General features: G+C 41.2%; 1 protein-coding gene across 3 annotated transcripts in view; it reads right to left on the reverse strand.

The window, feature by feature from the left end:
• Positions 1-24,105, reverse strand: part of LYPLA1 (lysophospholipase 1) — a 59,263-nt gene that overhangs the window by 13,490 nt on the left and 21,668 nt on the right. The window contains exons 3-5 of one of the 3 annotated variants that reach the window (XM_023184231.1): positions 5,292-5,317; positions 2,795-2,842; positions 1,765-1,835 (exon numbers count right to left, since the gene is read on the reverse strand). In XM_023184231.1, coding sequence (XP_023039999.1) covers positions 1,765-1,835; positions 2,795-2,842; positions 5,292-5,311 — 139 coding nt within the window. In that variant the 5' untranslated portion in view covers positions 5,312-5,317. Of the gene's footprint in view, positions 1-1,764; positions 1,836-2,794; positions 2,843-5,251; positions 5,318-24,105 lie in introns of all 3 variants that reach the window. The other 2 variants (XM_023184229.1, XM_023184230.2) reach the window with 2 other exon arrangements.

The raw sequence follows: 24,105 nt of genomic DNA on the forward strand, positions 1-24,105 counted from the left end.
ACATCCTAGTAAGTTAGTGTTCTGTTTCCCCTCCGAACAAATGGAATTATCAAAATCATAAAGGAGATGGACTACTAACCAGAGACCAAACTTTCGAGGTTTTGTAAAGCAGAGCTAATACTTCACAGGGGTGTCAAATGAGGTGCTCCATAAAAAATACCTAGCTTCTAAACAGTTATGTGCTCAATCAGTGGCACCTGTTATTACTACCGCACTAAAATTAACAACTTTTTTTTCTTTGAGACAGTCTCCCTCTGTCGCCCACGCTGGAGTGCAATGACAAAATCTCAGTTCACTGCAACCTCCGCCTACTGGGTTCAAGTGATTCTCCTGCCTCGGCGTACCAAGTAGCTGGGATCGTAGGCACCTGCCACCACGCCTGCCTAATTTTTTGTATTTTTAGTACAGATGGGGTTTCACCATGTTGGTCAGGCTGGTCTCGAACTCCTGACCTCAGATGATCTGCCTGCCTCGGCCTCTCAAAGTACTGGGGTTACAGGCGTGAGTCACCACACTCGGCCACATTTTCATTGTTTCTTATCATTATACTCATTATATCATTATTTTCACTGTTATTCCAAGTCTCTTTAATGAAGACAACTGGCCAACACTATTTTTTTTTTTTTTTTGAGATGGAGTTTCATTCTTGTTGCCCAAGCCAGAGTGCAATGGTGCAATCTCGGCTCACTGAAACCTCTGCCTCCTGGGTTCAAGCGATTCCCTTGCCTCAGCCTTCCGAGTAGCTAGAATTACAGGTGTGTGCCACCATGCCAAGCTAATTGTTTTCAGTAGAAACGGGATTTCACCATGTTAGCTAGGCTGGTCTCGAACTCCTGACCTCAGATGATCTGCCCAACTCGGCTTCCCAAAGTGCTGGGATTATAGGCATGAGCCACCATGCCTGGCCGGCCCAAACTGTTAAACATTCTGTTGTTTTCTCCATTTTCCTATGTAAATCAAAGCAAAATTATTATATGTCTGACAGAGTTAAAGCTTGATAAATGCAATTTTTCCCCATCCACTTCATCTCCATTGCCCATACTCAAGTGAGTCCATGTGGACACTGTGGCAAACAAGTAACAGAGTGACCAGAAAGGAAAACAAGCCTGGGCAACATAGGGAGACCCCATGTCTACAAAAATAAAAAAATTAAAAACTGGCTGGGTATGGTGGTATGTGTCTCTGTGGTCCCAGCCTACTCAGGAGGATGAGGTGGAAGGGTCGCTTGAGTTCAGGAGGTCAACGCTGCAGTGAGTTTTGATCACGCCACCACACTCCAGCCTGGGTGACAGAGCAAGACCCTCTCTGGGGTGCAGGGGGTGAAAGGAAGGAAACAGCAATGCCTCCTGAGATTAGATAAATGTGTAATTTTTTTTTTTTTCTGAGACGAAGTTTCGCTCTTGTTGCCCAGGGTGGAGTGCAGTGGGGCGACCTCAACTCACTGCAACCTCCACCTCCCAGGTTCAAGCAACTCTCCTGCCTCAGCCTCTCAAGTGGCTGGGATTACAGACGCCCGCCACCATGCCCAGCTAATTTTTTGTATTTTTAGTAGAGATGGGGTTTCACCATGCTGGCCAAGCTGGTCTCGAACTCCTGACCTTTAGGTGATCCACCCACCTTTACCTCCCAAAGTACTGTGATTACAGGCGTGAGTCACTGTGCCTGGCCCAAATGTGTAATTTTTAACCAGTACCAATATGATTACTGAATCTACTAAAAACATTTAAGAACACTTTTAGCTTCATAAACATTTTCTGTACTTACTATTTTCTGCTGCCTGTTTAATCCCAGATTCATCCTCCTGTGAATCTGGTGAAAGCCCAATAATATCAAACCTGTAAAATAAGGCAAAATCTTAAAAGAACCATTTGATTCTAAGAAAATCTATTATTGTAGTAAGTATATTTTACTCCATTCATGGTAGCTTGGATTAAAAGGCTAACCAGAAATATTCTTTTTTATTTTATTTTATGTTTTTTTTTCTTTTCTTTTCTTTTGGAGATGAAGTCTCACTCTGTTGCTCAGGCTGAAGTACAGTGGCATGATCTCAGCTCACTGCAGCCTCCCCCTCCCAGGTTCAAGCGATTCTCCTGTGTCAGTCTCCTGAGTAGCTGGTACTACAGCGTATGCCACCACACCTGGCTAATTTTTGTATTTTTAGTAGAGACGGGGTTTTGCTGTGTTGGCCAGGCTGGTCTTGAACTCCTGACCTCAGTTGATCAGCCTGCCTCGGCCTCCCAAAGTGCTGGGATTACAGGTGTGAGCCACCATGCCTGGCTAAAGTCATCGTTTTTTAACAGACCTGATGGTAGGAGTCTCAGAGAACAGTCGGGAAAAATCATAGTCTGGAAGTAGCACACAGGAACAAAAAACTGACCCTACTTTCTGACAATAAAGCGCAGAGGGAACATGAGGATATCTTCAAAGGGCTGGAAGGGAAGCGGTTTCCTTAAAAACAACCCACACAGGCAAGAAATTGGAGGCTGTGGTTTAATAGGGGTCATTCGAATGTCGGGTTACTAAAACCAACCAAGGTTTATCAAGCAGCAGAAGATACTCTCCCACGTTATTTTTATTCAAACATTCTCTCCTATTTCTCTACCTGTATGTACAGCTCCTTAAGTTTACTCCTAAATCTAGAGTATAAAAATGTAAATAAATAAAGGTTAAGGTTAACTATGCAACTTTGCAATTTAAAAAACAGCTAAATAAAAATTGCTGTACACAAAAGCATTTCTGATAACATTAAATCAGTAATATAATGTTCTGATTGAATAAGTAAATTCTTACTTACCATGAAGGCATAGCCATGTTCATATTTAATGTAACAGGCCTAACAGGCCTACATGGAAAAGAAAAAAACAAAACAACAAAATCAGAATAACAACACATAAGAACTGATAAATTCCATTAATCAAAAACAGATAATTACTTGCGACCTACACAAAACTATATGCTACAGTTTTAACATATGAACTGTTTTACTTCATCCACGCCTGTACAACTCTGCTTTCCATGCCCCTCCAAATGTGTTCTGAAGACAGAGCAACCGCAACAAAGGACGAAGTTTGACAAATACATTTTCCTTCTCAACACCCTTACTTACTACCTTTGACTTCTCAGACACGAGAAGAGAAACCGGAAACCAAGACAGTTGGAAATGTGTAAAATATGAGATTCTGGTATGGGGCTAAGGACAATGAGCGATTTATTACACTGATACTGTAGCATCAATTCTCATATGCTCAGATTACACTTTTGTTAATTTTCTAGTTCTTAGCTATGTACTCACTTGATCAAGAGACCTCTAAATAAATAAGGGAAATCCAAATTTTGCCTAAGTGCCCACTATAGCCACTTCAAGTCTGTGATTAAAAATATGCTAGATAATCAGAATTCGGCTCCATCCAAACGAAAGAAAAATAAACACACTCTAACTACATCTCACCACTTTCCTCCAGATTCATGAAGTCCACCTTAGAGGTTAAAACTGTATCAACATTTCTTTGAGAACACAAACTTCCCTATGTTGGGCAACAGCCTTTTAAAGCAGTTCAACTTAGGGCAAATATCAATATCCATTCCAATGTAATTAAGAATTCTGGGCCGGGCAGGGTGGGTCACGCTTGTAATCCCAGCACTTTGGGAGGCCAAAGTGGGCGGATCACCTGAGGTCAGGAGTTTGAGACCAGCCCAGCCAACATGGTGAAACCTTGTCTCTATTAAAAACATAAAAAATTAGCCGGGCATGGTGGCAAGTGCCTGTAATTCCAGCTACTCGGGAGGCTGAGGCAGGCGAATCGCTTGAACCCAGGAGGCAGAGGTTGCAATGAGCTGGGATTATGCCACTGCACTCCAGCCTGGGCGACAGAGAGACTGTCTCAAAAAAAAAAAAAAAGAAAGAAAGAAAGAAAAAGAGTAAAAAGAATTCTGTCTCTTGCTTGAGCAGAATGAGAGGACATAGAGACCCTAGCCACAGTATTGACTGTAGCCTACAGAGGTAAGACAGACCCTGTATTTCAGGATAAAAAGAGGACGAAATGTTTTCTTATCCAATCTTCTCAGCTACTGTTCTTCTTCCCATTCCCTCTTTCATGTTCATGTATCTGTCCCAACTCTACTGCTACTACCACTTCTGGGGATGAATTACTAACTGATATGAGTATGTCCAATTCCTTCTTGTCTTCTCCATGGTGATTGCTTCTCAGCAACCTTTTGACCTGAATCAAGGATGTCCAATCATTTGGTTTCCCTGGGCTACATGGGAAGAAGAATTGTCTTGGGCCACACATAAAAATACATTAACACTAACAATAGCTGATGAGGTAAAAAAATAAAATTATATTTAAAAATAGCAAAAAAAAATCTCATAACGTTTTAAGACAGTTTACTAATTTGTTGTATTGGGCTGCATTCAAAGCTGACCTGGGCCACAGGTTGGAAAAGCTTGACCTAATGTGCCAATCTTATTGATCTTCCAAGTTTGCTCAAAACTTACTAATTTCTTTTTGACATCCACAAATACTTTCAGAGCCAGAATTCAAAACCAAACCTATCATATTCTAAAGTCTGTGCTCTTTCCACAGTACATTAACATTGCCCCAAATGATAAAATTAAAAAGTGTTTTCAACATAACAAAGATTTCTCACAAATCTAACAGGTAAATCCCCTTCAGAGATACCCTAGGGATATCCTAGAATTTTATAGATATTTGTATATCTAAAATAATTTTTCTGGGAGGCCAAGGCAGGTAGATCACTTGAGGTCAGGCGTTTGAGCCTGGCCAACATGGTGAAACCCTGTCTCTACCAAAAATACAAAAACTAGCTGGGCGTGGTGGCACACACCTGTAATCCCAGCTACTGTAGAAGCTGAGGCAGGAGAATCGCTTGAACCCAGGAGGCGGAGGTTGCAGTGAGCCGAGATCACACCACTGCACTCCAGCCTGGTGGCAGAGTGAGACTCTGTCTCAAAAATAAATAAATCAATGAATTAAATAATTTTTCTGGTCTTAAGTTCAGCTGACTTTCAAGACAGCAATATTTTAAATTGCTTAACAAAAGAGAAAAAGAGAAAAAAAAATTTAAGAAACCATTTTAGTTTTAAGAAATTCTACTAATCTTTATTTTTAAACAAATATTTAAAAAATAAAAATTAACTATATTCAAATACTTTTCTGGAAGGGTAAAGCAATCACAATTGCCCCTCTCCAGACTCTGAATCACAAGTCTGAAGATCAGAAATACTCACGCATGCGGGCAGATATATTTGATATGTGAACTTCTGATACCTGCAAAGGCTTCTGCCCATCCGTGCCTGGTGGAAAAATCATTTGAATAATGCTATTAGATACTGTTTTAAATTCCAATAAGTTAGTAGCAGAAGAGTACTTTAAAAAACTGTGAAGATAAATGCTAAATCCTAAAAATATGTTTTTTTGTTTGTTTTGTATTTTTTTGATGGAGTCTCACTCTGTCACCCAGGCTGGAGTGCAGTGGCGAGATCTCGGCTCACTGCAAGCTCCATCTCCCGGGTTCACACCATTCTCCTGCCTCAGCCTCCTGAGTAGCTGGGACTACAGGCGCCCGCCACCACGTCTGGCTAATTTTTTCTATTTTTTAGTAGAGACGAGGTTTCACCATGTTAGCCAGGATGGTCTTGATCTCCTGACCTTGTGATCCGCCCACCTTGGCCTCCCAAAGTGCTGGGATTACAGGCATGAGCCACCGTGCCCGGCCTAAAAATACCTTTAAAATGTGGGCCCTCAATACTATTAAAACAACATCCTGAATCTAAAAACAACCCAACAGCTGTTATTTAAGTTTTATCTAGGGATAAAGATGATTTCTCAGATTTCTGAACAGCAATGTGTGCCCCTTCAGATATTTCCACAGGGCTTCACAACTTCCAAAATATAGATATATTTAAAAAATATCTTTATACAATATATTTATAAAGTAGGCAAGACAAATAATATAACTAACATTTTACATAAAGAAACAAAGCCTTGGCTGGGTGCAGTGGCTCACGCCTGTAATCCTAGCACTCTGGGAGGGTGAGGCAGGCAGATCACGTGAGGTCAGGAGTTTGACACCAGCCTGCCCAACATAGTGAAACCCCGTCTCTACTAAAAATACAAAAATTAGCCGGGCATGATGGCGTGTGCCTGTAATTCCAGCTACTCGGGAGGCTGAGGCAGGAGAATCGCTTGAACCCGGGAGGCAGAGGTTGTGGTGAGCCGAGACTGCACCAATGGGCAACAGAGGGAGACCCATCTCAAAAAAAAAAAGAAAAAGAAAAAGAAAAAAGCCTCAGATAAATAAACTAAATCAGTTGTCTAATATCTCTACATGCTTACTACACTATTTAAAAACAGTAACTTTCACCCAGGCACAGTGGCTCATGCTTGAAATCCCAGCACTTTGGGAGACTGAAGCAGGCGGATCACTTGAGGTCAGGAATTCAAGACCAGCCCAGCCAACATGTTGAAATCCTGTCTCTATTAAAAATACAAAAACTAGCTAGGCATGGTGGTGCATGCCTGTAACCCCAGTTACTCAGGAGGCTGAGGCAGGAGAATTGCTTGAACGGGGAGACAGAGGTTGCAGTGAGCCAAGACTGCACCAGTCCACTCCAGGCTGGGCAACAGAGTGAGACTTCATCTCAAAATAAATAAATAAATAAGTAAATAAAATAAAAACAGTAACTTTGGCTGAGCATGGTGGCTCATGTCTATAATCCCAGCACTTTGAGAGGCTGAGGTAGGAGGACAGCTTGAGACCAGGAGTTCAAGACCAGCCTAAACAATATAGTGAGACCCACTCCACAGAAAACTTAAGAAAAAAAAATGTTTTTAATCCAGCAACTTTAATATTATTTCTTCATGTGTACATGTTCACATACATACATGTTCAAAGCAGAATACAGAAAAATTGAAAAACTATAAATAATCAAATCCTTCTAGCCAAGAATAAACAGGTAATTTTCTGATGCATTTCCTTCAGATTTTTCCCATGCATGTCAATTAAGGAATAGATGCACATTTTACAAAACTGGGATCATATTATACATACAGTTTCCTGCTTATATTTACATTTGGCCATATACTTGATGCTTTTTACATATTATCTCTACTAAAGAATAAAGTACAAGTAATTTCAGCCTTTCTTATAGCAAATAGTCTAGATAAAAGTTAATTAATTTATTATTTTTTTGAGACAGAATCTTGCTCTGTTGCCCAGGCTGGACAGCAGTGGTGCAATCTCAGTTCACTGCAAGCTCTGCCTCCCAGGTTCACATCATTCTCCTGCCTCAGCCTCCCAAGTAGCTGGGACTACATGCGCCCACCACCATGCCTGGCTAATTTTTTTTTTGTATTTTTAGTACAGATGGGGTTTCACCGTGTTAGCCAGGATGGTCTTGATCTCCTGACCTCGTGATCTGCCCGCCTCAGCCTCCCAAAGTGCTGGGATTACAGGTATGAGCCACCGTGCCTGGCCCCCTGATTAAATACTTTTCTATTAACTTTTTTTCTGTTTCAACTCACCTTCCCCAAAGTGTTAGAGACATATAAAAAAGATTAATAACAATAGTATTAACTGCAACACTTACATAACATTAAGTATAACCAGGATATTGTATAGGTGTTTTGTGTGTATGCACATATGTATATGTGTAAATAGCTATGTTAAAGACCTTTTTCTGAAAACTAAACAACATATTAAGAAATTAATGAAAATCTATATAAATGGAAGGATATCCCACTGTCACAGACTGGGAGATGTAATTTTTTTTTTTTTTTGAGACAAAGTCTGGTTCTGTCACCCAGGCTGGAGTGCAGTGGCGCAATCTCGGCTCACTGCAACCTCCGCCTCCCGGGTTCACACCATTCTCCTGCCTCAGTCTCTCGAGTAGCTGGGACTACAGGCGTCCGCCACCACGCCTGGCTAATTTTTGGTATTTTTAGTAGAAACAGGGTTTCACCGTGTTCGCCAGGATGGTCTCGATCTCCTGACCGTGTGATTCGCCCGCCTTGGCCTCCCAAAGTGCTGGGATTACAGGCGTGAACCACTGTGCCCAGCCGAGATGTAATATTTTAAAGATGGCAGTACTCCTCAAATTGATCTATGGAGTCGATGCAATCTTTATCAGAATACCTATTGACTTTGCAGATACTAAAACCCAATCTAAAATTTGTATGGAAATTGAAGAGACCCAGAATAACAACAACAACAACAAATCTTGAAAAAGAACAAAGTTAGAGGACTCACACTTCTCAATCTCAAAAATTCCTACCAAGTAATATTCAGAAAGACTAGTACTAGAGTACAGACAGACGTATAAATCAACTGAAAATCCAGAAATAAAATATCACATTTACTGTCAACTTACTTCTGAAACAAATCAACAGGGAAGGAATGGTCTTTCTAACAAATGTAGCTGGGACAAGTGGATATCCACACGTAATACAAAGAAGTTGGACTGCTACCTCATACCAATTGTAAACACTGACCAAAGACCTAAATGTAAGAGATAAAACTATAAAACTAGAAGAAAATATACATAAATCTTTGCGATCTCAGATCTGGCAATTTCTTAGATATAACACCAAAAGCACAACTGACAAGAAAAAATTGATAAATTAGAAATCATCAAAATTAACTGTTGTGTTTCCAAGGACACTATTAAGAAAATGAGAAGACAACTTACATAATGGGAAAAATGTTTGTAAATCATATCTAATTAAGTGTCTAGTATCCATAATAAAAAAAAAACTGTTACAACTCACGAACAAAAAGACAACCCAATTAAAAAATATGCAAAAGACTTGTCCAAAGAAGATATACAAATGGTCAAAGAGCACAGGAAAAGATGTTGAACATCATTAGTCATTTAGGAAACATAAATCAAAACCCCAATGAGACACCATTGGGTGTCATACTCACTAGGATGGCTATCAATATAATGATGAGAGGAATAAATTCTAGTGTTCTGTAGCACTGTTGAGTGAATGTGGTTAACTACAATTCAGTGTATATTTTCATAACACTAGAAGAAAGGATGTTGAATGTTCACAATGCAAAGAAATGATAAATGTTTGAGGTGATGGATATGCTAATTACCCCAATTTGATCCTTACACATTGTATACATTTATCAAAATATATCACTCAGTATCCCATAAATATGTACAATTATTATGTATCAACTAAAAGGAAAAGAAAAAAAATACTTTAAAAAAAACTTCGGCCAGGCATGGTGGCTTATGCCTGTAATCACAGCACTTTGGGAGGCCAAGGCGGTAGATCCCTTGAGGCCAGGAGTTCAAGACCTGCCTGGCCAACATGGTGAAACCCTGTCTCTACTAAACCTACGAAAATAAGCTGGATGTGGTGCGCACCTGTAGTTGCAGCTACTCAGAAGCTGAGGCAGGAGAATCACTTGAACCTGGGAGGCGGAGGTTGCAGTGAGGTGAGATTGTGCCACTGCACTCTAGCCTGGGCGACAGAGTAAGACTCTGTCTCAAAAAAAAAGGAACATACTAAGTGTCATGAATTGTTCACATTAAAAGGGTTACTTTTATGTCATGTGAATTTTACCTCAAATTAAACAAAAAAGACATCTCAATTAAAAAAATAGAAAAAAGACTTGAATAGACATTTCTCCAAAGACTCATGAATGGTTAATACACACATGAAAAGATGATCAACATCATCAGTGATTAGAAAATGCAAACCAAAACCACTGTGAGATACCACTTCATACCCACCGGAATGGCTATCGCAAAAAAGACAAATAACAGCCAAGTGTTAAAGGGTATGGTGAGAAATCAGAACCCTCATACACTATTGGTAGAAATGTAAATGGTACAGTCACTTTAGAAAACCTTTAGGTTCTCAAAAGGATAAATATGAAGTTATCATATCCAGCAATTCTACTCCTAGGTCTATACCCAAGAATATTGAAAAAATATGTCCACTACATGTGTGGTGGCTCGTGCCTGTAATCCCAGCACTTTGGGAGGCTAAGGCAGAAGGACTGCTTGAGCTCAGGAGTTTGAGATCAGCCTGGACAACACAGTGAGACTCTGTCTCTACAGGAAATTTTTTAAAAATTAGTTGGGTGTGACGGCATGCATCTGTGATCCCAGCTACTTGGAGGGAGGATAGCTTGGGCCCAGGAGGTTGAGGCTCCACTGAGCCAAGATTGTGCCACTGCACTCCATATGGGGCAACAGAATGAGATCCTGTCTCAAAAACAAAACACACACACAAAAATACAGACATAAAAACTTGTTCCCAGCACTTCGGGAGGCCGAGGCGGGCAGATCACCTGAGGTCGGGAGTTCGAGACCAGCCTGACCAACACGGAGAATCCCCGTTTCCACTAAAAATACAAAATTAGCCGGGTGTGGTGGTGCATGCCTGTAATCCCAGCTACTCGGGAGGTTGAGGCAGGACAATCGCTGGAACTTGGGAGGCAGAGGCTGCGGTGAGCCGTGATCATGCCATGGCACTCCAGCCTGGGCAACAAGAGTAAAACTCCATCTCAAAAACAAAACAAAAACAACAAAAAACTTGTACACAAATATTCTTTTTTAGCAGTATTACTCAACTCCAAGGTGCAAACAACCCAAATGTACATCAAATGATGGATGAATAAACCAAATAAGGCCAGGCATGGTGGCTCATACTGTAATCCCAGCACTTTGGGGAGGCCAAGGCTGGCAGATCACCTGAGGTCAGGAGTTCGAGACCAGCCTGGTCAACATGGTGAAACCTCTCTCTACTAAAAATACAAAAATTAGCCAGGTGTGGTGGCACATGCCTGTAGTACCAGCGACTCGGGAGACTGAGGTAGAAGAATCATTTGAACCCGGGAGGAAGAGGTTGCAGTGAGCTGAGATCGCACCACTGCACTCCAGCCTGGGCGACAGAGCCAGACTCCATCTCAAATAAAGAAAAAAATAGAATAAAATAAAATGAAGCAGAACCACGCAACGGAGTATGATTCAACAATGAAAAGGAAGTACCAACATGCTATAGGATGGATGAGCCTTGAAAACAATGTTAAGTGAAAGAAGCCAGTTACAACAGAACACAAATTAAAGAGTATAGGGTTTCTTTTTGAGGCAATGAAAATGTTCTAAAATTGACTGTGGTGATGGTTGCATAACTTATGGTGACTACATCTAAAACGATCGAATTACACACTTTAAATGAGTGAATTGTGTGGCATATGATTACATGTCAATAAAACTGGTATCAAAAATAAAGACAAAGAATGTATGACTGGACCCAATCATGAGGAACCATTAGACAGACTCAAATTGAAAAGTCATTCTACAGAATATGCAGAACTGAAAGCTGTGGCTGTATGCTTTAAAACTAAAGGAAACGAAAGAAAAACTGACAAACCGTTTCAGATTCAAGACATGACAGCTCAAATGAACACACACTCCTGGAAAGGATCTCAGGCCAGGAAGGAAACAGACACAGTTGAGAAAGCTGGCAAAACTTCAATGGAGTCTGTGGACTGGATATAGTATTTAATCAATGCTCATCTCCTAATTTGGAGTGTTGTATGTTGGTTATGTACAAGTATCCTTGTGCATGGGAAATACACATGAGAGTATTTAGAGGTGATGGGAAATTATGTTTGCAGGTTTATCTCAAGAGTTAAAGACTCATCTATATATACATACATATATATACAGGGTAGGGGCATGGACAAGCACACACAGGACTGAGTGCACACACAATGGAACACACACAGTAAAAGATGAACCAAGGAAGCTCCATGACAGCGATATGAGATTTTTTTGTACAAGAAGCACACATTTTATTTTAAAAGTGTGAGTTACAATTGCCACAAAAAGAATAAAATGCCTAGGAATACAGCTAACCAGGAGGTGAAAGATCTCTACAACAAGAATTACAAAATGCTGCTCAAAGAAATCAGAGATGACACAAACAAGCGAAAATGCATTCCGTGCTCATGGATAAGAGAATCAATACTGTTAAAATGGCCATACTGCCCAAAGCAATTTACAGATTCAATGCTATTCCTATCAAACTACCAATGACATTCTTCATGGAATTAGGAAAAAATGTTTTAAAATTCACGTGGAACCAAAGAAAGAGCCCAAACAGACAAGGCAATCCTAAGCAAAAAGAACAAAGCTGGAGGCATCATGTCACCAGCCTTCAAACTATACTTCAGGGGTAAAACAACCAAAACAGCATGGTACTGGTACAAAAACAGACACATAGACCAATGAAACAGAATAGAGAGCACAGAAATAAGGTCACACACCTACAACAATTTGATATTCAACAAAGCTGACAAAAACAAGCAATGGGAAAAAGGCCAGGATAACTGGTGGACCATATGATAGAAACTGGACCCCTACCTTACACCATATACAAAAATCAACTCAAGATGGATTCAAGACTTAAATGTAAAACCCCAAACTATAAAAACCAGAAAGATGGCCGGGCACAGTGGCTCAGGCTTGTAATCCCAGCACTTTGGGAGGCGGAGGCGGGCGGGCGGGCGGGCGGATCACAAGGTCAGGAGATTGAGACCATCCTGCCTAACATGGTGAAACCCTGTCTCAATCAAAAATACCAAAAATTAGCCAGGTGTGGTGGCGGGCACCTGTAGTCCCAGCTACTCAGGAGGCTGAGGCAGAAGAATGGCATGAACCCGGGAGGCGGAGCTTGCAGTGAGCTGAGGTCATGCCACTGCACTCCAGCCTGGGCGACAGGGCAAGACTCCATCTCAAAAAAACAAAACAAAACAAAAAAACCCTGAAAGACAATCTAGGAAATACCATGTTATTGACATAGGACTTGGCTAAGATTTCATGATGAAGGCGCCAAAAGCAACTGCAACAAAAACAAAAATTGACAAATGAGATCTAATTAAACTAAGAAGCTACTGCACAGCAAAAGAAACTATCAACAGCGTAAACAAACATCCTGCAGATTGAAGAAAATATATACAAACTATGCATCCAACAAAGGTCTAATATCCAGAATCTATAAGGAACTTAAATTTACAAGTAAAAAACAAACCACCTAGCTGTTCTGTGGTGTAGTCATTCCTTTATTCCTTTACTTTCTTAATAAACTTGCTTCCATTTTACTGTTAAAAAAAACAAACAAACAACCCCACTGAAAAGTGGACAAAGAACATGAACAGACACTTTCCAAAAGAAGATAGGCTGGGCGTGGTCATGGCTCATGCCTGTAATCCCAGCACTTTGGGCAGCGGAGGCGGGCGGGTCACTTGAGGTCAGGAGTTCGAGACTAACCTGGCCAACATAGTGAAACCCCGTCTCTACTAAAAATACAGAAAGTTAGCAGGGTGTGGTGGTGCGTGCCTATAGTCCCAGCAGCGCAGGAGAATTGCTTGAACCCAGGAGGTGGAGGATGCAGTGAACAGAGATCGCGCCACTGCACTCCAGCCTGGTGACAGAGCAAGACTGAATAAAAAAAAAAAAAAAAAAAAGACATACATGTGGCCGACAAGCATATGAAAAAATACTCGAGATCATTAATCATTAGAGAAATGCAAATCAAAACCACAACGAGACACCATCTCACAGCAGGCAGAATGGCTATCCTTAAAAAGTCAAAAAAGGTCGTTAAGGGCTGGGCCATCAGGAACTTGCACATCCATCTCAGGGAGACCTGACCTTCAGAAATGACAGCATTCAGCCCTAGGAGGAGCCTGCAATTCGTCCTAGGTCTTGCCAACTTGTGCGGCCCATGGAGATACAGGACAGGAGATACATGGAGATACTAAACAGAACCTGCTGTCTGAATGGTGGAACCTGCATGCTGGGGTCCTTTTGTGCCTGCCCCCTCTCCTACGGACGGAACTGTGAACACGATGTGTGCAAAGAGAATTGTGGGTCTGTGCCCCAAGACACCTGGCTGCCCAAGAAGTGTTCCATTTGTAAATGCTGGCACAGTCAGCTCCGCTGCTTTCCTCAGGGATTTATCTACCTGGCTGTGATGGCCTTGTGATGGATGAGCATCTCATGGCTTCCAGGACTCCAGAACTACCACTATCTACACTGCCACTTTTATGCTAGCTTGCATCTGCTTTTCTTTTTTTTTGTTTTTTTTTTTTTTGAGACAGAGTCTTGCTCTGTCACCCAGGCTGGAGTGCAGAGTGCAGTGGCCGGATCTCAGCTCACTGCAAGCTCCGCCTCCCGGGTTTACACCATTCTCCTGCCTCAGCCTCCTGAGTAGCTGGGACTACAGGCGCCCGCCACTTCACCCGGCTAGTTTTTTGTATTTTTAGTAGAGACGGGGTTTCACCGTGTTAGCCAGGATGGTCTCGATCTCCTGACCTCGTGATCCACCCGTCTCGGCCACCCAAAGTGCTGGGATTACAGGCTTGAGCCACCGTGCCCGGCCTTGGCATCTGCTTTTCTATACAAAGTTACTATTAATCCACATTGACCTATTTACAGAAATATGATTTTAGATATCATGCAAATTTCATGACCAGTAAAGGCTGCTGCTACAATGTCCTAACTGAAAGATGATCATTTATTAGTTGCCTTAAAATAATGAATACATTTCCAAAATGATCTCTAACATTTCCTTATAATACCAACTACTTCTTACCTCTTTGCCCTGCCCTCCCAGAAAAAACTACTTCTTTTTTTCAAAAATCAGCCATATCTCCATTGTGCCCAAGTCCAGTGTTTCCTGATACATGTAATTCTACCAAAGTCTTCTTAATATGTTATTTTAAACAACTGAATTGTATCTTCAGATTATTAAAGACTAATCCTAATGTGGACCTTAGGATACAGTTTTGAGTAGAGTTGATCAAAATCAATTAAAATAGTCTCTTTAAAAGGGCAGAAAGCAGCCAGGTGCAGTGGCTCATGCCTGTAATCTCAGCACTTTGAGAGGCCGAGGCAGCCGGATCATGAGGTCAGGAGATTGAGATGATCCTGGCTAACATGGTGAAACCCCGTTTCTACTAAAAATACAAAAAATTAGCCGGGTGTGGTGGCGGGCGCCTATAGTCCCAGCTAACCCGGGAGGCGGAGCTTGCAGTGAGCCGAGATCTCGCCACTGTACTCCAGCCTGGGCAACAGAATCAGACTCATCTCAAAAAAAAAAAAAAAAAAAGCCTCTTTAAGGGGAGGAACGAGAGTGCTGAAGGAATGGGAAGTCCATTTGCATGTGTGCAGGGAGACTGTGTAGGAAAGAGGAAGCAAATGGGAGAGGTTGGAAAACATAAAATGGGTTACTTGATTGGTGATTTGGTGGGTGTAGAGAAGCAAGTGAAAAGGCTAAATGGAAGGGCAAGTTTTCATCATCTATAGAAAGCTATGTAAGACAAGGACTCCCCTTTTTTTCCCAAAAGCATTGTAAAAAGAATGAAGTCTCCTTAGAAAAAAAAAAAAAATTATACTTCAATGTCCCTAACAAGATTGCTTAATAAATTGTTTCTTCCAAGTTCTGCAATTCTTTTAACTGTTGTAGAAGAGAAAATGTTCACAATATATTTAGTTGTAAACCAAGTGATAAAACTACATATTGTAAGACCCATTTTTTAAATTCATTGTATTACGTGTATGCACAGTAAAAATGGAAAATATACTGACCTAAAAAAAAAGTCAAAAAATAACAGATGGTGGCAAGGTCGTAGAGAAAAGGGAATGCTTTTACACTGCTGGTGAGAATGTAAATTAGTTCAGCCATTGTGGAAAGCAGTGTGGCCATTTCTCAAAGAACTTAAAACAAAATTACCATTCGACCCAGTAATGAATGCCATTACTGGATATATACCCAAAGGAGTATAAATCATTCTCCCATAAAGACACATGCATATGTAAGTTCACTGCATTGCTATACACAACAGCAAAGACATTAAATCAACCTCGACACCCATCAGTGGCAAACGGGATAAAGAAGCTATATACACCATGGAATGTCATGCAGCCATTAACAAAAGAATGGGATCATGTACTCTGCAGCAACATGGATGGAACTGGAGGCCATTATCCTAAGCAAACTATCACAGGAACAGAAAACCAAGTACTACATGTTCTCACTTATAAGTAGGAGCTAAATAACAAGAACACATGGATACTAGGAGAGGAACAACAGACACTGGGGCCTACTTGATGGTGGAGGGTGGGAGGAGGGAAAGGATCAGAAAAAATACCTATCAGGTACTATGTTTATTACCTGGGTGACAAAATTATCTGTAGATCAAAACCTCAAAACATGCAGTTTATCTTGCAGATGTACTCTTGAATCTAAATACAAGTTACAAAGTAAAAAATAAAAAAGGTGCGGTGGCTCAGGCCTGTAATCCCAGCACTTTGGGAGGCCAAGACGGACGGATCACTTGAGGTCAGGAGATAGAGACCAGCCTGGCCAACATGGCGAAACCTCATCTCTACTAAAAAATAAATAAATATAAATAAAAATTAAAAAGTTAATTCTTCTGAAGATAAAAGGAATACATTTATGAGATAATAAAGTGTATGTTCCAACTTTTAAAATAAAGACAGAATGTTACTGAAAAACAGTGTGAATTACACAACAGTAAGTATAATAAAAATTATGTTCAAACAGATAAACCTTACAAACATACTGGGCAAAAAGAACTGGACACAGAAGATATACATATAATAACATTTATCTGAAGGTCAAGAACAGGCAAACCTATGGTATAGTAATAGAAGTTGGAATAATAGTCATCTCTGGGATGGGAGGGTACTAACTGCAGGGGAATGAAAAATACTCCTGGGGAGCTGGAAATGTTCTCTATCCTCATCAGGTTGATGGTTTCATGGGTGTAAGTAAAAATTTACCCAGCTAAACACTGAATTTTTTTTTTTTTTTTGAGACAGAGTCTTACTCTGTCACCCAGGCAGGAGTGCAGTGGCACGATCTCAGCTCACTGCAACCTTTACCTCCTAGGTTCAAGCAATTCTTGTGCCTTAGCCTCCTGAGTAGCTGGGATTACAGGCATGCACCACTACACCCCGCTAATTTTTTGTATTTTTAGTAGAGACCGGGGTTTCACTATGGTGGCCAGGCTGATCTCGAACTCCTAACCTCAAGTAATCCGTATTCCTCAGCCTCCCAAAGTGCCGGGATTACAAGTGTGAGCCACCGCAACCAGCCCAGCTGAACACTTAAGATTTGAATACTTGATTATATCATAATTCAATTTTCAGAATAATTTTCAAAGATAGCACAAATCCAACTCAAAAAAGTTCTTACACCAAACCAATCTGAATTTAGAACTGTGTAACAGTTGCGAAGCAAAGCAACTGATAAATTTTGTTTATCAGAAGCAAAGCAACTGATAAACTTTGTTTTTTTTTTTTGAGACGGAGTCTCGCTCAGTTGCCCAGGCTGGAGTGCAGTGGCACGATCTCGGCTCACTATAAGCCCCGCCTCCTGGGTTCACACCATTCGCCTGCCTCAGCCTCTCGAGTAGCTAATACTACAGGCGCCCGCCACCATGCCCGGCTAATTTTTTGTATGTTTTAGTAGAGACGGAGTTTCACCATGTTAGCCAGGATGGTCTCAATCTCCTGACCTCGTGATCCACCCGCCTTGGCCTCCCAAAGTGCTGTTACAGGCGTGAGCCACCGCGCCCGGCCACAACTGATAAATTCTCTACCCATCAGACTCAACTACTAAAGTATACATGGTCCCCAATTTACAAGGGTTAGACTTAAGATTTTTCAACTTTACAATGGCACAAAAGCAAAACACATCAGTATGCTGCTCAACTTTTCAGTTTTGCCAGATGTAATCCCGTTGTATACTCAGCTAAAGGTTACCAGATTTGGCTGAATGTGGCCTTTTCTGGGCTACCTGCTGCTCACTGCTGATCTAGACTTGTGACTTTGGGATAAGCAGGAAGAGAGAGATAAAGTTGAGGGAAATGAGCTGTTTGCCCTGAGGTAAGTCTAAAAACATTTGGGAAATCATTTTGAGACAAGATTATAGATTCTGTAGATGGAAAAACCTTCTACCTATCTGCTAAAATAAATGTAAGTTATGAGCTATACCAATTAATTCAAATACAAATTACCGGTCTATACAAGTCCATGTTCAACAACCCCTTTAATTTTTTTTTTTTGCTTTTTATGTTTAACACTTTGTTACAAGTTATTCACTTGAATTTGACATATTATTTCAATATACGTATTTTCAGTGTTAACAGCCACTAAGTTTTCTTCTTTTTTTTGAGACAGAGTTTTGCTCTGTCGCCCAGACTGGAGTGCAGGGATGGCTCACTGCAACCTCCCGCTCCCGAGTTCAAGCGATTCTTGTGCCTCAGCCTCTTGAGTAGCTGGGATACAGGTGCCCATCACCACGCCTGGCTAATTTTTCTTGTATTTTCAGTAGAGATGGGGTTTCACCATGTTGGCGAGGCTGGTCTTGAACACCTGACCTCAAGTGATTCACCTATGTCAGCCGCCCAAAGTGCTGGGATTACAAGCATGAGCCACCGCGGCCCGGCCAGTTCTCTTGTCTTATAATTTCAGTAGAATTAGGAATAAACTTAACAATATGTGTATAGTTAGCTTTGCAAATAGATTTTAATGTGCATAATAAGCAGTATTTTACAGCAATAATAAATACCTAGCATATAGGCTACCATTCCTAGATCATGGGCCCAGAGTAGACATTACCAAGCAATCAAGGCACTTTCTGTCACAGAGCCTTGACCAACAAAGGTATCCAAGCAGCATATAAGATAAAAAACTAGACTGGGTGCAGTGGCTCAAGCCTTTGATCCCAGCACTTTGGGAAGCTGAGTTGGGCGGATCATTTGAATCCAGGAGATCGAGACCAGCCTGGGCAATGTGGCAAAACCCCCATCTCTACTGAGAATACAAAATTAGCTGGGAGCGCTCCTGTAGTCTCAGCTACTCGGGAGGCTGAGGAGGGAGGATCACTTGAGCCTGGGAGGCGGAGGGTGCAGTAGGCGGAGATCACACAACTGCACTCCAGCCTGGGCAACAGAGACCTCGCCTCCCCCTGAAATAAATAAATAAATAAATAAAATATAAAACCTGTCTGTTATCTCTGCAAAAGATAACAGCATAACCACATTATAAAATGTTTTCCATGGTTATTGCCAATGTTTATTTTCTGTAAGCTGTTTTCATTTCTATTTCAATTTCTAAGTATATCGTTACTTTATTTTCTATTTCAGGATTTGTGCTAATGACCTCAGGGATAACTAAATAAGCTTTAAACATTCCAGTATTATTTCAGCTAATTATAGCTTTGGGAATAAATAGCCACTTAAAAAAAAAGTCATACTTGTAAAATAATCTTCAGGCTGGGTGTGGTCGCTCACGCCTGTAATCCCACCACTTTGGGAGGCTGAGGTGGGCGGATTACTTAAGTTTAGGAGTTCGAGATTAGCCTGAGCAACAATGGCGAAACCCTGTCTCTACAAAAATTAGCCAAGTGTGGTGGCACACGCCTGTAGTCCAAGCTACTCAGGAGAATGAGGTAGGAGTTGCACTAGGCCACGAGAGTACCATGCCACTGCACTCCAGCCTGGGCAACAAAGCAAGACTCTGTCTGAAAAACTAGTAATAACAATCTTCTACATATTTATTGGAGTTTAAAATAAAATAAAACTTCAATTATGTTCCTCAAAACATTACTACATATAATAAAAGCTTGATCTATATCATGGCTGGCTAAGGCAGATGACAGCCTTATTCCTTATAAAGTATATTGAGAAGTAAATATGTATGTAAATTGATGGTGACTATAGAAACAGAATTTAAAAATGTAATTTATTTATTTATTATGTTTTTTGAGACGGAGCCTCTCTCTGTTGCCCAGGCTGGAGTGCAGTGGGGTGATCTCGGCTCACTGCAACCTCCGCCTCCTGAGTAAAAGTGATTCTCCTGCCTCAGCCTCTCAAATAGCTGTGCCACCATACTCGACTAATTTTTGTATTTTTAGTAGAGACAAAGTTTCACCCTGTTGGCTAGACTGGTCTCAAACTCCTGACCTCAAGTGATCCGCCTGCCTTGGCCTCCCAAAGTGCTGGGATTATAGGCATAAGCCACTGCACCCAGTCAAAAACTTAAATTTAATACGGATTTTAGAATTGTTATTAACACAATAAAACATTGGCTATTCTCTCCATACCAAAGAACTCTATAGCACTGGCTTTTTGAATACTTACAATCTTTTGCATGTATCAGACATTTGTCAAAGAATAAAAATGCTGGAGTTTACAGGGAAAAGTACAAGAGCTTTAAGATATGGACTGTTCAAAGGCCTTTTGCTGTACTCACGAGTTTCTAGCCCTGTCTGGAGTAACAGGCTGTTGAAGAGTTGCCTCTCAATTATTCACCCCAAATATACAGACAATGCAACAATATTTCACAGTAAACTTTGACTATTCGTAGTTCTGCCCCTATTTGTGCTCAAAATTGCAATTCTACAATTATTAATATTATTCATTTATATTTTGTGCTACTCCTGTGTTTATGCCTTAACCTCACAGATCCTTGTTTTCCCTACTATATACACACAGTTTTTGGCCAGCAGCTCTAGTTCAATGAAAGAGCTCAAGAAAAAGCCTTTTTTAAATAACAGAAGACATGCTGAAGAAAAAAAAAACAACAACAACTAGGAGATTATTTTATTTTACTTTGAAACAGAGTCTTGCTCTGCCACCCAGGATGAAGTGTAGCCTGCAACCTCTTCACTGTAACCTTCGTATCCCAGATTTAAGCAATTATCCTGCCTCAGCCTCCCGAGTAGCTGGGATTACAAGTACGCTACCATGCCCACATAATTTGTGTATTTTTAGTACAAACAGGGTTTCACCATGCTGGCCAGGCTGGTCTCACACTCCTGACCTCGTGATCTGCCCACCTTGGCCTCCCAAAGTGCTGGCATTACAGGCATGCGCCACTGCGTCCAGCCTTTCTTTCTTTTTTTTTTTGAGACAGAGTTCTGCTCTTGTTGCCCAGGCTGGAGTGCAATGGCGCAATCTTGGCTCACTGCAACCTCTGCCTCCCAGGTTCAAGTGATTCTCCTGCCTCAGCCTCCGAGTAGCTGGGATTACAGGCATGTGCCACCATACCCGGCTAATTTTTGTATTTTTAGTAGAGATGGTTTCGCCATGTTGGCCAGGCTGGTCCTGAACTCCTGACCTCAGGTGATCCGCCCGCCTCCACCTCCCAAAGTGCTGGGATTACAGGCGTGTGCCACCACATCTGAGGAGACAAATTTAAAAAACAAAATTTTACATGCATGAGAGATAAAGACTGAGATACAGACTGTGTCCTCAACGAACCTGAAGTCTTGTAGGAGAAACAAGATATAAACACACCACCATACAAATCAAAATTTAAGCACTACAAACAAGTTACAAAGAATGTCAAAATGTGGAAGAGAAGGAAAAGATTAGTTTCAGCTATGAAAATCAAAAAGAATGTATAGAGCAGGAGCAGTAAGACAGAGGCCAGGTTTTCCCCACAACGCACACGCACATACATACACACCATAGTATGTTTTATTCCTTATTACAATTAGGGGAGAAAAGACAAAAGTAGAAAATGAAAAGCATTTGGAGTGGCACAATCAACAACTAATCCTTTTTTAAAAACAAAAACAGTCATTAACAGCTTAGCTCCTATTTGTTATCAGACTATATGTATCTACAGTTTTAGAATGTATTTTTTTTTTTTTGGTAGACAGGATCTCACTATGTTGCCCAGGCCGGTATCAAACTCCTGGCTTCAAGTGATCCTCCTGCCTTGGCTTTCCAAAGTGTTTGGATTACAGGCGTGAGCCATTGCACCTGTCCAGGATACACTTTTTCCACTTACATCGCTGGAATTCTAATTTATCAAATATTCTTCTTTCTAAACATTTTGGCATTTCAATTTTTTTCACACAGATTTCTCATTGTACAGTCTTATAAATGAATGTATGCAGACATCATTTTTTCCTTAGAAAAAATTCTTTAAAATGTTGTCACAAAAATCTTTTTAAAGGTTAGGCCTTTGCATATATATTGTTAAATGAGGCTAGAAGAATACTTTAAAATCAGAGATAGAAATTGAAGACACCTCAGATAAAGTAGGTTTAAGATCACATGGTGAAGAAATGCTTGCTGTGCTCTGTATTTGAATGTTACCAGGTAGTCCATAAGAATCCACAGAAAAATCAAATGACAAATATTATCATCTTAGGAATATCACTCTAAGCAAATACAGCTCTAACTCTCATGCAAGCTAAAAATAATGAAAAGCTCAATTTTTCATAGTATGAATATACAAACAGTTCCCAACTTATACTGGCTAAATTTACGATTTTTTGATTTTATGATGAATTTATCATGATGTAGAACATCTGTATATCAAAAAATATTTAACAACAGGGGTCAATAATTGTTTTCTGCAAAGTACCAAACAAGTCAACATTTTAGGCTTTACCAGCCAGAAGGTCTCTGTTGCAACTAATCAACTCAGCCACTCTGGGATGAAAATTAACTATAGACAACATGTAAACAAAAGGATGTGGTTCTGTTCCAACAAAACCTTATTTATATACAATAAAATCTGAGTTTCATATACTTTTCATGTGTCACTAACTCCTAAGGTTTTTCCTAACCATTTACAAAAAGTAAAAACAAGTAGCAGCGAAAATGCATGGGATGTAGCAAAGGCAATGCTCAAATGGAAATGTATTGCTGTGGACATCTGTGTTTTAAAATAAAGACCTCGATTAACGGAGCAAGATGGCCGAATAGGAACACCTCCAGTCCCCAACTCCCAGCGCAAGCGACATAGAAGAACCGTGATTTCTGCATTTTCAACTGAGGTACTGGGGTCATCTCACTAGGGAGTGCCGGACAATCAGTGCTGCTCAGCTGCTGCAGCCCGACCAGCCAGAGCTGAAGCAGGGCGAGGCATTGCCTCACCTGGGAAGCGCAAGGGGGAAGGGAATCCCTTTTCCTAGCCAGGGGAACTGAGACACACAACACCTGGAAAATCGGGTAATTCCCACCCCAATACTGCGCTTCAAGCAAACGGGCACACCAGGAGATTACACCCACACCTGGCCGGGAGGGTCCCACAGCCACGGAGCCTCCCTCATTGCTAACACAGCAGTCTGCGATCTAACCGCAAGGCAGGAGCGCGGCTGGGGGAGGGGCGCCCACCACTGCTGAGGCTTAAGTAGGTAAACAAAGCCGCTGGGAAGCTCAAACTGGTTGGAGCTCACAGCAGCTCAAGGAAACCTGCCTGTCTCTGTAGACTCCACCTCTGGGGACAGGGCACAGCTAAACAACAACAACAAAAAAAGCAGCAGAAACCTGGGCAGACACAAACGACTCTCTGTCTGACAGCTTTGAAGAGAGCAGTGGATCTCCCAACACAGAGGGTGAGATCTGAGAACAGACAGACTGCCTGCTCAAGTGGGTCCCTGACCCCGGAGTAGACTAACTGGGAGACATCCCCCACTAGGGGCAGTCTGACACCCCACACCTCACAGGGTGGAGTACACCCCTGAGAGGAAGCTTCCAAAGTAAGAATCAGACAGGTACACTTGCTGCTCACCAATATTCTATCTTTTGCAACCTCTGCTGCTGATACCCAGGCAAACAGGGTCTGGAGTGGACCTCAAGCAATCTCCAACAGACCTACAGCTGAGGGTCCTGACAGTCAGAAGGAAAACTACCAAATAGGAAGAACACCTATACGGAAAACCCCATCAGTATGTCACCATCATCAAAGACCAGAGGCAGATAAAACCACAAAGATGGCGAAGAAGCAGGGCAGAAAAGCTGGAAATTCAAAAAATAAGAGCGCATCTCCCCCTGCAAAGGAGCGCAGCCCATCACCAGCAATGGATCAAAGCTGGTCAGAGAATGACTTTGACTAGATGAGAGAAGAAGGCTTCAGTCCATCAAACTTCTCAGAGCTAAAGGAGGAATTACGTACCCAGTGCAAAGAAACTAAAAATCTTGAAAAAAGAGTGGAAGAATTGATAACTAGAATAATTAATGCAGAGAAGGTCATAAACGAAATGACAGAGATGAAAACCATGA

Source organism: Piliocolobus tephrosceles, chromosome 7, assembly GCF_002776525.5.
Source record: "Piliocolobus tephrosceles isolate RC106 chromosome 7, ASM277652v3, whole genome shotgun sequence".
In the NCBI taxonomy this organism is placed as follows: domain Eukaryota; kingdom Metazoa; phylum Chordata; class Mammalia; order Primates; family Cercopithecidae; genus Piliocolobus; species Piliocolobus tephrosceles.